The 14,638-nt window shown below is 43.2% G+C and overlaps 1 protein-coding gene across 1 annotated transcript in view; it reads left to right on the plus strand.

Moving 5' to 3' along the window:
• Positions 1 to 2,641: 2,641 nt before the first annotated feature.
• The window catches only part of NPC1 (NPC intracellular cholesterol transporter 1), a 28,708-nt gene continuing 16,711 nt past the window's right edge, over positions 2,642 to 14,638 (plus strand). The window contains exons 1-6 of the mRNA XM_050892772.1: positions 2,642 to 2,820; positions 10,077 to 10,199; positions 11,467 to 11,573; positions 12,174 to 12,349; positions 13,264 to 13,431; positions 14,074 to 14,323. Of these exons, the coding sequence (XP_050748729.1) occupies positions 2,737 to 2,820; positions 10,077 to 10,199; positions 11,467 to 11,573; positions 12,174 to 12,349; positions 13,264 to 13,431; positions 14,074 to 14,323 (908 nt within the window). The 5' untranslated portion in view covers positions 2,642 to 2,736. The remainder of the gene's footprint in view (positions 2,821 to 10,076; positions 10,200 to 11,466; positions 11,574 to 12,173; positions 12,350 to 13,263; positions 13,432 to 14,073; positions 14,324 to 14,638) is intronic.

A 14,638-nucleotide genomic window follows, 5' to 3' on the forward strand; every position in this document is an offset into this window, starting at 1 on the left:
ACTACAGACAAGGCAATGAGCTGTTGGCATCATTGATATGGGTTAACTATTCAGGGCTACTTTTTCCCTGCCTGGAAGGAAATTGATAACTTTAAGATGACACAGTCAACGGTGCCAACTTTATCATCGATAACACTCATGCAACTACACTTCAATGCCCGGGAGCTGCTAGAGGTAGCTCTGCATCCTCACCCCCTGAATATGGCACACAGCTGTGACAAAGACTGAAGGCTGTAGCAGGACTGAAGGAATACCCTGCTCTGGTCTGCTGGCTGCCAGCGTACAGAGGCGACATAAAACCAGATACATGTTTGAGTTTCTGCATCTGCCATTGCGCAAGATTTCAGAAGTCTCTATGACCAAAGACAAGCTTAATCTGATTAGTGTTTGTTAATCAGTCTTCACACCCATACCACTTCACTTTAGCCTGTGAGTGCAAAAAGGCAGCACTCTCTGAGGGATTGCACTGGAATAACAGTGTGAATTTAGACATCCATCTAAATATAGATATTCATCAGAGGTTTAGATAAATATTAAAATACTATCTCTTCTCTCTGTTCATACTGTAGGTGGTAGACAAGTGTGATGTTATGGACTTAATTAGTTTATGGTGGAAGTTGTCACTGCAATAGGTTCTCTTTTGCTTGTTTTGCAACATTATAAATTGGTTCTCTCACCTCTGAATCTTAAATCACTTTTTATCTATGTAATTCATTCAGAAAGGACATGCCATTTCTGTTTAGTCAGTTTTGCCGTCCTTCACCTTTTTCACAAGCACTGGAACAAGGTTTTTGCATTTTTTTAACTTGTAGCTGTGCAAGCTATGCCCGCTGCATCCTCTGCTTATGTGGAGTGCCTAGAGAATGTGGCAACTCGATCCCCTGCTTTTAGGATCACACTGCGTAGTGCTGAATAAATTTTTTGTTTATGACATGAAAATTAAATCACAACATAACTTTAGCTACTCTAGCTTTGTTTAGCACTTGCTAAACACCAAGTCCCACACCTGGGATGGAATAACCTCCTGGAAAAGCAGAAGCTGGGCAGCAACTGGATGGAAAGCAGTTTGGCAGAAAAGAACAGGGTGGTTGGGCTGGGCAAGAGGCTGGACGTGAGTCAGCAGGCTGTATCAGCAAGGGTGTAGCCAGTAGGTCAAGGGTTGGGGTTATTCCTCTCCCTTTGAGACTTGGAAGACCACATCTGGAGTACAGTGTCCAGGTTTGGGCTCCCCAGAATAAAAAAAAAAAAGACACTGACATACTGGAGCAAGTCCAGTTTACTGCCACCACGATGGCTGGGGCTGCTGGAGCACATGAGCTGCGTTTGCTCAGCCCTAAGCAGAAAGCTGGCTCTGCTGGGGACATCTTACTGCTCTCCGCAGCTACCAAATGGGAGGATGCGGAGAAGGGGGAGCCACACTCTTCTCAGGCAGGCACAATGACAGCACAAGAGGCAACAGACTCAAGCTGGAACATGGGAAAATCTCTTTAGATACAGGAAGAAAACCACGTTACTGTAAGTGTGGTCAAAGAGTGGAAGAGTTTGTCCAAAGAGGCTGTGAAATCTCCATCTCTGAAGCTATTCAGAACACAACTGGACAATTCCCTGAGCCACCTGATCTAACTGGATGCTGCTTTCAGCAGAAAGTCGGACTACATGACCCTCCAGAGGTCCCCGGCCAACGTGTTAGCCCGTGAAGCCAGGACACCGAGACTAGTCTGGACTTTTGTCAGCAGATGGCAGTACCAGCTACATTACGCATTTTATTCCAGCAGCGCAACGTGCGCTACCCGGCCACGAAGGCAATTTAAGCGGCGGGGAAATCACAGAGGCGCTGCAGGGGAATGCATCGCACCCCGCTTTTAGCGCGCCTCCCCCCACCCAGATCCCAAAACCGAACAGATCCCAACCAAACAGAGCCCAAAGGCGGCGGCGGCGGAGTGCAATGGGCGCTCCCAAAACCGCTGACTGCAACGTGGGTCAGGCCACCTGATGTCAGCCCGTCACGAGCCGCAGACGCAGCTCTGCCAGCCGAATTCACCAGCAGCAGCAAAAGCCCCGGGAAAGCGGTTTTTCTACCAGGCAGCCTGACCCGCCTGGCTTGCGGGTTGTCTTTACTGCAGCTGCACGGTTATAGCGCACGGGATTGTGAGGCTAATGCTTGGAAATCACGAATTAGTAGCTTCGAAGCGAAATTAAGACGCTTTTGTCAAAGCCAGGATTTTTAAAGCGACTTTGATGTTTATGAACTACGTGATTAACGCTTCCGCGCCCATACACAGCCGCTGACCGGCTGCCCATGCAGCCTAGGCGGGATTTTCCATTCCGGAGAGGCACAGCTTCCCGCCGCCGCCGCCCCTCCGCGGGGCGGCCCCGCCACCGGCCCCGCCGCCCCTGAGGCGCGGCCCGGCCGTGGCGTGAGGCGCCGCCCCGCCCTGCCGCCGGGCGGGAGGCAGTGCCCGGGGGCGGGGCGGCGGCGGCCGTTGGCGGCGGCGCGCGGGCGCGGCCCCCCCATTCCCTGCCGCCCCCCCCCCGCCGCTCCTCGAAGGGGCGGGCGGCGGGGCCGGCAAGCACTGCCCGGCCTGGCGAGAGCGGCCCTTCCGGACCTGCGCGGGCGCGGCTGCCTGCCTGCCTCTCTCCCTCCCTTCCCGCCTCCTCCTCCCTCCTCCCTTTCGCCGCCTCTCGGTGCTGCGGCCGAGAGCCCTGCCGGCCCCCCGCGCCCCTGCCCGCGCCGCCATGGGGAGTCCGCAAGGCAGCCCTGGGCGGGGCGGCCTCGGCCTGCTCGTCCTCCTCCTCCTTCTGCTTCTGTCGCCCATGCGGGTGAGTCCCTCCCGGGGAGGGCGCCGCGGGGCGGCCGTGCCGGCGGTGGGGGAGGCCGGGCCTCCTGGCACCGTCGGGAGGAGAGGGAGTGGTGGGTGCCCGCCGTGGGGAGCGGGATCCCCCCGGGTGTTGCTTCAAGGCTGGGGGGAGCCGCGGTGGCTCCCCGCGCTGCCTGAAGCCGGGGGTCTCCCGGGCGGGGAAACTGGCTGAGGGAGGCGGCTGTCCCGTCAGCCGCCAGGTGTGGGTTAGGCCGCCGGTCTCGGGGCGGTGCGAAGCTGGTGGTACCAGGGTGTCCCCTCCTCGTCCCCGGTGGGGCTCTCCCTCCCCTTTCCCTCACTCGACTCGGTGCCGGGCGGGACGGAGGCGAGGGCCGGAGTGAGGCAGGAGTGCGGGATAGCCCGGTGACACAGCAGGCCCGCCTGGGAGCACCTGCGGCGCGAAAGCGGGCGTGCTCGGGCTTAGCAAACTTCAGCTTGTGTCCGGTCCTAGTGTCCTGGTATTGCATACAGCAGCAGCTGCCCGGGATGCCGCGTTCCTGTGGTGTGCCCTGGTTATGCAATGCCCCAGGCATGTGAGTAGCCATGCGGTCACATGTTTGTGCAGAGGTTTGCATACATCGTCAGTGTGTGGTTCAGTTTGCTTAGAGTGTTTCTTCTGCTAGGTGACAGCTTCCTGGAAGTAATAGTCTGTGTCTAGTAAGATCTGCTATTTATTGATGTGCCAATATTAAGACTACATGCTTCCTTAAAATTAAGAACTAGAATAAGTTGGACTTCTTGATACCTCAGGAAAAAATACTGTAAAACCTTCACTGATCTCAGTCATGTTTTGTTTATGCTGTAGTCCAAGATAGGAGTGAGATGCTCCAGATTCCTCTGGAGAAACAAGGAGCATCTTGTAAGCCTTAGTGTTTTGGGTTTTTTTTCCCCCCCCTCTCTAACCAACTTGGAAACATACTTTCTAGGTCAAGTTTTATGCTTAACCCTTTTTAAACTCACAAGTTTGTCATCCTGTGTGTGTGCTGAGGTTCTCCTGTTCTCATATCCTCTTCAAACAACTTTTAAAGAGCTTGAACAGAAAACTAGGAATTCATTCTTCTATTACCACTGGAGAAGCTGGTTGTTTAGTAATGACTCATGATCTCCAGGTGGGTAGGTAATGGACTTCACACCTTACCAACACTCGTTTATGTAATGTTTTTGGAGGGAGTTACCATCTTGTAGCAATGAGGTGTGTCCTAGGCTGGTAAGGAAATGACAAGGTGCTTTCCTTTAGGTGACAGAAGGATGCTGAGCTAGAGGAGCTTGAAACAAGTTCCCCTAAGATTTAGGGGACCCTTATAGAGGATGTGGCTTTGTGGTCCGTAAGAAGTGAACACTGCAAAATGACTTTAACCATGCAGGCTTCAGTTTTGTAATGTAAGAAGGTAAAAATTGAAATTTTTTTGCCATTGACTCTTATTTACAGCCTAACACTCCACAAAGTGGACCTCAATATCTTTCAAAGAGAAGCTGGTCCTTCAGTTAGACTGAGTCTATATAGTGTTAGATGCTTTCAGAAGAGCAGCATTGTGAAGGTGAACCTGTTCTCTCCCTCAAGTATACTGGTAGTGTAATGTTTTCGTGCTTTTGGTTGTGGTGTGTGTAAACCAAAGTGCCATATGTCATGTTTCTTCTTTTTAAAGAAGTCAGTGGACTAGAGTGGTATTTCATTTTTTAATCCTTCCATTATGTACACTTTCGCAATGCACTTGAAGTGTTCAGCCTGTGTAGGATGTGTCTTTCACTCTGAACAGTGCATGGTACAAGACTTGTGCCAGCTAACCCATTACTAGTTGATAGTTAACTACCCATTAATACCATCTAAGAACTACATTGAAAATCTTGGCTCCTTTAGTCCCATTTCTGAATGTGCACTTAAAGGAGGATGAAGGCTTGAAACTGTTCTTGTTCTCTTATGAACATCCTAATCTACTGGATGGCATCTTGTGTGCTTAATGGCAGCTGTTTCAGTTGATGCTTGTGTAATTATACTAAAACACAAGCTGTCAAATCAGTGGCTAAGCAAGGTTGGACGCAGGTTTCCTATCAGCAACTGGGATCCCAAGCTGTAGAATATATTTGAGTTTCTGAAATCCTATGGGAAGATGTTAATGGTAGGTGCTGCTCTGTCTCAAACTTGCCAAGTGGTCTGCAGTGTGGTGTTACCTGACCTTGGGCATGAAGTTCTGAAATGCCTGTGTGGAGTAGCTTGCTTGGCAGGGATGGCGACGTAGCTTCAGAACAAGACAGTAACCACCTTAAGTTACTTCCTGGAAAATCAGGAGTGACTTGTTCATAGTCTTTCTGGATGGAAAGTGAGGAAGCCTTCTTAGAAGGGGAGAGATGACTGAAGGGAATGACTGGTAGAGCTGAGTAGTACTTTGCTGGGCAGTAGACAAAACAATTTAAGTGTTGTACAGTATTACTACTATTCCCCTGCAGGGCATCAGAGGTATTTTGGTGCAGATGGCCTTAGTTGCAGACAGCTGCTAGTCAGGGGCCCTGTGCTTTCTGATCATGCATGCAGTAAGTGTGTATTTTCCCAATAAATCATTGTCAGCTAACACTAGCTTGCTCCCACAGATACTGAACTATTACCATTATTGCGACTTTCTCTTCCTACTTGACACTGACTTTCCTGTGACACGTGAAGTGTGCTTGGATAACTCCAGAACTGGGGCTTGCTTTGCCTGACCAGGAGTAGCTGATGATTTTTCTGTCTGAAAGGGAACAGTCCCTTACCTATGAGCAAAGGAACAAGAGGAGCTTGGCAGACAAAGCTTGTCTCTGAATTGCCTGCCTCTGAACAAGTTACTGAAAGAGGCAAAGTAAGAGTAAGAATTAAACCTGTAAAGTTTTCTTTAGTCCACAGACCTCCTCCCCTCATAGGGAGGGCTGTGAGGTAATGTGCAACTTCTAGGACAGATCTGCAATGTTGACCTGGTCACCTGTTTCCATAAACCAGTCTTGCCATTTATTAAGGGTAATGTGGTATTGTGTTTCCCTAGAACTCAATTTCTTAACCTAGTGGGCAGTAACAGCTGTTAAGTGTGATGTGGACTAGATACGAAGGGAGTTGGGGGGGGAAGAGTATGCTGTGTCCTGGAATCTTTCTTCTTGCCCTGCAAGATCCCAGATGTACCATCCTAGATGAAGGAAGGGGAAACAGCTGTATCTGATGCTGTTGCCTTTTCCATACATTAGTAATCTTAATTTGGAGAGCCAAACAATGTTCACTTGTCATCTGGTATTTGCAAGACTACAAATAGTTGCTGTTTCTGTATACAACATCATCATTGTTCTTTGTCTGCTTAACAGTTACATATTCATTGTTGGTGATGGCTAATGTTGCTGGAAGCATTGAAGATATTGATTTGTTTCAACATGCAGTTGAAGAAACTTGGACTGAAGTAAATGTGTTTATGATCTGTTGGAACACTAGTTTTATTACAAACAAATGATAATGCCTAGGAACCAGAAAGCTGTAACAGAACCTTTGTAGAATGTTAATAGTCTTGAAATGCCCATACTTGCTCGTGTGCAAGTTATTTATCAGGGCTCCTGGAGCTCTGACCTGAGGTGAAATTTCTCTTCAAACAGAATAAGTCTACTAGAAGTAGGAATACACTTTTCTGAACTGTGGGGATGTACTGAAGGCTAGTGTTAGTGTACTGCCAGATGGTTTCCCTCTGGCTGGGGGCAGGAGGGAACAGCCTTAATCTAAGGTGATGTTGCTATTGCTTTGTAAAGTACTTGGGAAAGTCCCATTTTAAAATATGGAGCACTTAGTAAAGTGATCTTTTTATTAAAAAAAAAAAAAAAAAAAAAACCAAAAAAAAAAAAACAAACAAAAAAAAAAAAACCAAACCCAAAAAACTCCACCAAGCCCCACCCTGTGTTAGTCTTATGGAGTATCTTGCCTTGTTGAGAAGGCAAATGGGTTCAACACAGCTTTTCTCTGTTAATTTTGGGGCTAGGAGGGCTTTCACCCATTTCAGAAAGGTGATTGTTCACCCATATCTTAAGTGACTTGACAGTCTGACTCTGCAAGCAGTAGCTTTGTTAACTGTGACTTATTTACAACCACACTTACTCATCCCCATCTCTTCCTACCAGTGTAGGAATGTTCTTCTGAAAGAATGGACAGAGCAAAGTACTTGTCTTACTCTGTAACTTAATCTAGCTTTTACTGGAGGGGTTTTGGGGGAAGAACTTCCAGCTATATCTTATCAGTGTTAATGGAGTAGTTACTTAGTTACTTGTAGTATCCCTGAATACTGTCTGAATCCTAGGAGACCCGCCCTCTCCCATAACTTGTGGCTGACTCAGTGATGGGCATGCTATTGACTTGTTAATGTCTGAGAGCTCTGTTGGTGACTTTAGGCTGCTGACTTCGAATGATTTGGTGTTTTTTAGGCTTATTGATTTGGTTCAACCACTGTAAATTAAGGATCACCAAAGCTTACTGGTTCAGGGAACAAATTCAGACTTCTATTAGTGAGATCCTGCTAGGTCATGGCATAAATATCTAATCTTGGATTGTCTCTGAAGTTGCATTCTTGGTGTTAATACTGAAATAGAGTATTCAGACTTGCAGTTCTAGGTCTAAGTGCTCTTCTAGTAGTTAAAAGTAACTGATCTGTTCAGCTTTTCTAAACAGGCTGAAAGTTTGAGTGATAAACATTGATTTTTTACATTGTAGGTTTTATCAATGTAGAACTTCAGTAATATAGTTCTAAATTCTTTATTCCAATTACAAGTGTAAACTAACACTGGGCCAAAACACCTCACCTTGCTTTATTCTCTTGTGTGTTTAGCTGACTGCTTCTTGGTTCATGACCAAGTGTCATGTGCAAGTAAGTTGCTTTATGTTCTGTCCTGAAAATGATGGCAAAAAGCCTTGTAGGTAAATTTGTAGACATAATACAGCTTGTATTTTATTTTATATCTGTGTAGTTATAGCCAAGGAAGTGTTACCTTGAAATACAGATAGTTCTATTGTTTTAAAAATGTTATCAGTCAGCCTGATGTGGTAGCTGAAATTTACTTCAAGTTTGTCTATGTAAGAAGTGCTCTGATGAGTTTTTTGTAACCGGTAACTGCATTACCGGTTTTTCCACACTTTCCACTCTGGAAGAAGCTACGTCTTTCTGGAAAGAGTAGGTTGATAATTTTGTGGGTTTCAAAAATTAAGAAGTGTTAGATAACAAGACTTAATGAAGCATAGAAAGTGTTTTTTAGAAAGTGTTCATAGAAAGTATGATTACAAACCTCTCTAGACTAAACATGGAAGCCAGCCTGATATTGAAGAAATACCTAATTCTGTTCTCATGGGCAGTACTAAGTAGCTCAAAATTCTTTGCCCTTTTGCAAGAATAGCAGTGAATCCGCACTTCCTCTTGAAGAGATGATTAATTCACTTCTGACACTGGTACATACAAACACTACATACAAACCATCTTCTTTCCCCACTAGTAGATTGTTTGCTATTAAAACTGGGGTATACAGGTGTGAGGAAGCAGAGGTGAAGATAATGACTTCTAAATTTGCATCAAAAAAGTATTGACTTCTTACATTAATTTGATGCATGAACAAAGTTACAATGGAGATTCTGTAATAGTCTCCAAGTTATGGGAATTTAACTTTTTGGCTTAGGCTGGTGTTAAACATTCAGTGTTTACAAGTGCAATCTTAAGGGCTGCTTTCCAACTTCTATGTAAGAATATGGTGATCCTTAGCAGCTGATTACAGGTTTAGCTAGAAGAAGTGCTAGAGTAGACAAATGAAATGGTGATCCGGATGAGTGGTACTTAAACTGACTTTTGGATCTGGCTTATAGTGAGTAACTTTGAATCAGGCCATGTTGCCTAGATTAAGTTAAAGGGAAAACAGTTCTAACAGGGTCGGGTAAATTGGTGATGGTTATTGTCCCTGATAAAAAAACAATTACTGACGTACTTTTTGAAGAACTGTCAGTGTTCAGCACAAAAATGGATGTTGTGGAGGCATTGTAATTCTGGGTAGCTCTTGGGTATTATGAATACAGCCTTTCAGGGGCCTCTCTGGTCAGTAAACAATATTATTCATGGTCAAGCACAAAGCACAGCAGTCTGTCCTTGCAGTGTAAGCATATGGTGTTTATACAAATGCTAGGTTAAGGTTGTTCAGGAGATAAAAATAGGTCAGTTATCTCTCCAACTGTACCATGCAAACTTCTGATCAGAGCTGGCAGAAGTGTAGTAAATGTTTGTGCAGTCTACTTTCTGCTTGCAGCCCAGGTGCATAGGAAAACCTTGGAGCTGTCTTAAAGCTTTTGCTGTAAATAACTTGTTATTGCATTAAATGTTTCAATTTTCAGAATAAATATTTTGGTTTAGCATTTCAGATGTCTCAGTGTCAGTACTACTGAACAAAAATATAAGGCTTGCAAGGTGCCATTGTCCTTTTTCAATTTTCTTTGTTATGCACACAATAAAGAACCGATTTGTGAATTTTTCAATAGTCCCTTAAATCAAAACATCTTTAAAATGAGACTTGAAGCTTTTTTCTTTTTACTTAGCACTGTAAGCCCATTTAAATGTTGCATGCTTAGGCTTGAAAGTGTTGATGGAGAGCATCCTTTGAGATTGTGACAACACATGGCATTCTATGGCGAGTGCAGAGCTGTGAAGTTCTGTTTCAGAATCCTTTTTATGCTGCTACTTCCTCGATCTGTCACTGTGACTGAGTTTGCAAGAAGGATTAAAAGGTGGCAGGAGGAACTGAAATATTGCATATAAGTAACACACTTCTCTCCATGTACACTGACTTGTGCTCTAAAGTGACAGTTTAACCCACTAATCATGTGCATTGTCTTGCATGAACAAATTTTCTACATCACCTTATATTTGGAGATGCTTTTCAAGTATTGGTTTAGGTTTTTCTTAAGTAACTCTTATACTTGGTCTTAACTATAGACAGTGCACTTCCTGTTTCTGAACAGGGCAAGGAAGGGTGGGGAGCTGAGCTGGAGATCAGTGGTGATATGCACTGTGTCAAAAACACATGCTTTTGTTAATGGGTGTTTTATGTAGTACATGCTGATATTTAAATTAGCAGAAAGTTATCTAATCTGGATTGTAAATGACTTTTGGAATGATAGCACATAAACTCTACAATAGCTGAGGAATTTGGCAACTATGCCTTGCATTTAATCAGTTATCCCATGTTGATTAGGTACTTCCACAATTGTGTGTCTGGTATGGGGAATGTGGAGTTGCTTCTGGAGACAAGAGATACAACTGCGCTTATGATGGACCACCAATAGCACTACCAGAGGATGGGTATGACTTAATGCAGGTAAGCTTCTTTTGGAGATCTGCTGCTAAAAAATAATTCTCCTACACTTTAGAGTTCTGTATTGGGTTCTGTTGGACCTGCACTATGACCTTTAGCTTTCTCATCCTAACTTGATGAGAAAGTGAACAGATTCTCTCTGATTTCTCAGGTATAGCTTGTAGCCCCAACTGTGTGAAGGTAATATACCTCAGTTTCTGTTCAGAGATGAGAAGTATCCAAAACATGTGATTACAGGCTTTCACAAACATACCCTTAAATATAGGATTGGTTCACTTTCCTGTGTATTTTCCTCACTGATTTGAGCACGCTTTAGTCAGACTGGTTTTTTTAGGAGTCTTCGAAACTATGATACATTCTGCAGTTATGCCCTTCTGATCTCTAAAGGACAAGACTAAACTATGTTTTCCATCAGATGATCATTCCTGATCTCTTCCTTAAATAGGAAGGCAGTAACTGCACTCATTCAGATGGAGCAAACTTGGACGAAGTCTCCTTAGCTGTGCCTAGTGTGAGACCATATTTCCTTATCTGGGCTTTAGCTGTCAAAGTGAACAAAACCACAGTCAAAATAGAGTTTGTGTATTTGATGCACAATATAGGATGATATTGCCAGACTTGCCTTCTGGCAGATGATAGTTCAAACCTTTCAAGTGTGAAATAGCTGTAGAGATAAACAATGGTTTGGCTGGTGGCAGGAGTGACTTAAATATGTAGGTGAGCTAACTACTGTTTTGTACTGTTTCTAAAGACTTAATGTACAGTTCTTGTATGTTACTATCGGTTATACTTGTATTAAATGCATTGGTCTCTTCTATAAACTGAACATGAAATAGCTATTCCAAGTAATCAATGATTTTGTGGTTAGTGGCTTGCCTTCTGAGACTTTAAAATTTAATGCTATCCAGAAGGTATACTAGAGGATAAGCTGCAGGAATACTTTCAACTTGGATAAACATGTGTTGTCCTCTTACTAATAGACTCTCAAATACCATTATCATTCTATATATAGACCCTGGTGACTAAAGATCATCTGAAGGAGCTTTTTAAAAGGAAGTGATGTCTTGAGTAAAAGAAGTGATTCTTCTCCCTGTTCCCTAAAGAATCTCATTGGCTAGACTGAATTTTTTTTTTTCTATGCATCTCCCACAGGAACAGCTACTGTCTCCTGAAATATGCCAAAGCAGAACCCATAACTATAATGAGTTCTGAAGTCTTAAACATGCTTTTCCTTCATTCCCCCCTGATCTCAATACTGTTTTTATTTAAGGAACTCTGTCCAGGTTTATTCTTTGGCAATGTTAGCACTTGCTGTGATGTTCGTCAGCTTCAGACTTTGAAAAACAACTTGCAGCTGCCTCTGCAGTTTCTTTCCAGGTATGCTAATGAATGGCAAAGCAACTAGAGCTTTGTACCGTAATAAGAAAGCACATTAAGACTCTTCTGTTCAAGTAGACTTTAGAAAAGGTGGTAATTTCATTTAAAGGCTTATTGGAGCAAGCTCTTGGAGACACTTCCTCATCCATATCAGGAGGCTTTAATTTTGTGAAACAGCTACTTGTAGTCTGGATTGAGTTAGTTGGTAGAATAAACATTACCTCAGTTTGTCTCAAGCTACTGTATTTGTAATGAAGCCTCCAGAAGAGGGTGACATAAGATACTGTTCAGTCTTGTTCTAACAGAAGTCTTCCTGCTAGCAGCAGTTAAGTTTTCCTTCAAATTCTAGTCAAATTCTGCTTGTATCTGCTATTTGAGGTAGGTAATTTTGCTAGTGAATGATGTCGATGCTACTGATGAGTATTAAGCAATTTTAAGCACGAACTAAATGTTGTATTGCTGATTAAAAACTTGCAGAACTTAAATATTTTGTTCTGTCACTCTGAGCAGAATGTTTACACTTGCTGTGTAGGTCAAATCAGATATGCCTTGCATCTTTACCTCTTAATCTGATTGCTGTTCATTGACTTTCCTACCCAGATGTCCATCATGTTTTTACAACTTGATAAACCTCTTCTGTGAACTGACTTGCAGTCCAAATCAGTCTGACTTTTTGAATGTTACAAGCACCATACCTTATTATGATCCAATTTTAAAAGAGAACAAAAGTAGCATTACAGAGCTGCAGTACTTTATTGGAGAACGCTTTGCAAATGGTGAGTAAACAGTGTGTTAATTTACCTAGGCCTTTGTCAAGGTAATAAGACCAATGCTTTCTCAGGAAGAACTGGAAGAGGCAAACATCTCTTTGACTGTCTTTTGAAGTTTGAGGCATCAAATAGGTACCAGTAGATCCCCCTTGAAACTGCTGGAACGCTAACTTCTGCCTGGGTAGGAGACATTATGCTGACACTGTTAATAACAGTGTTTTTGAAGACTCAGCTGAGACTGGATGTCTATACAAATGGTTAATAGCTGATAACCCTAATGACTTTAACTTCAGAGAAACAAAGTTGTTGCCAAATACTGAATGTCCAAAGCCTACCTGATATTGAAACTGTCTGGCAAGTATGATAGTAAAGTTTGTACACAGTGCACTACAATGGTTCTCTGAGGCACTCGCTCCTCTTGAAAGGGACTGTTCTAGTCCTTTGTGAAATCCAAAGATTTTTTCTAAGAACAAACAAATTTGGGTTGTATTTTGATTTTATAGCAAACTTGAAGCATTAATTCAGTCTTTGTACACTTTGTGCAGTAACCTTTAATCAAGTTATGAGACACTTGAGAGTCATATATGGCCTACAGGTCAAAAGTACCTTAAACATTTGTCATAACTTCCCCTGAAAGGAACTTTATATAGAGTACTGTTCCCTCTCAAACAGTAAAGTAGGTTCTAGTGTAATGCAGATTCAGGTGGCCTACTCAGAGTCAGATAGCTGTAACAAAACATTGCAACCTTGAATACTGTAAATACAACTGAAAGCATTATTTCACTGTCTTAAGATGTTTCCTCTTGAAAGCGATAAGCATGTTCTTTGAACTTGGTGAGTCTAATTATTGGAAATACTTGGAATGCTCACTCTAATGACATTGGTTTAATGACTCTTCTATCTTCATGCACTCTTCCTAGCAATGTATAATGCCTGCAGAGATGTGGAGGCTCCATCAAGTAATGTTAAAGCACTGGGGCTGCTGTGTGGGAAGGATGTCAAGGACTGCAATGCAACCAACTGGATTGAGTACATGTTTAGTAAAGACAATGGACAAACTCCTTTCAGCATTATTCCTATCTTTTCAGGTAAGAAACTGAATAGTCCTTGCCTTTCAAACTTCTGTCAAAGGCTGTGTGCTATAGCTAGTATACTGATTTGTTAAACAGCTGCCCAGCAATGAATGTCTGCAGTCAGAGGCTTTCAAAGCAATGTAAGATAAACTGATTATCTCTTTTGATTTCTGCTTGGAAGTCATGCTTTGTGCTTGCTTTGTATGCAGCTTCTTGCTGTATAGATCTCTCAAACTTATTAAGGGATGGACTGAGCTTAGGCAACTGGATAGCTTGTATTCCTTGGGAAACTAGGGCAATACCCTGATCCTTTAGGATTTCTTTGTAAGGAAATTGTTCAGATCATGAAATGTGTAACAGATGAGGGGGATGACAAATCATTGCTGGGACGATAGAAGTATGTGCTTATTAGTTTTACAGACTGAAGTGTTCTAAAACATGACCAGTCATTTAGTTAGTAGACAACTGTAAATAGTCGTTACTTGCTATGGAAAAGGCACTGGCTTCTTCAACTGTAAGACCAAGAAAAGCTACTCTATGTAGAGGCTAGGGGCTTTTATATAAAGGGCTAACTCATTTAGCTGGGAAGATTGTGTTGTGAAGGTCTGAATCTTTACCTGGTAGTAAACTGGCTCTGCAACTTGTGATTTGTCATAGATGTTCCTGTCCATGGAATGAATCCTATGAACAATGCTACCAAAGGCTGTAATGAGTCTGTGGATGATTTGACAGGACCATGCAGCTGTCAAGACTGTTCAATTGTTTGTGGTCCAAAACCTCAGCCCCCTCCATTGCCTGCTCCTTGGCTTTTGTTTGGTTTGGATGCTGTGTATGTCATTATGTGGATCGCCTACATGGGATTTCTACTCATATTTTTTGCACTAGTTTTTGGAGTCTGGTGTTACAGGTAAAGCATTCAAAATGCTCAGCTCTGAAAGTCAGTTGCCTTTTCCCTGAAAGCTTCCTTTGCCCAGGACAGAATGCTTGTATCTACTTCTTCACCCAGCCAAAAGTCATGTTCTGTGGCAGATGCAACAGGGAGTGTTCTAACACCTAAAACCATGTTGTAGAAAGTGAGTGCGGAAGTCGGATTAATTGATGCGCAACTCTGATGGCATTGCTAGCTACAGGATCAAATACAGAAATCTACAACTTTCATAAGCAAGAACTTGAGAGTATGCAAAAGTCTGGGGAAATGCATATATCTGCTTCATCTGATTGA

This window comes from Gymnogyps californianus, chromosome 2, assembly GCF_018139145.2.
Source record: "Gymnogyps californianus isolate 813 chromosome 2, ASM1813914v2, whole genome shotgun sequence".
Lineage (NCBI taxonomy): Eukaryota > Metazoa > Chordata > Aves > Accipitriformes > Cathartidae > Gymnogyps > Gymnogyps californianus.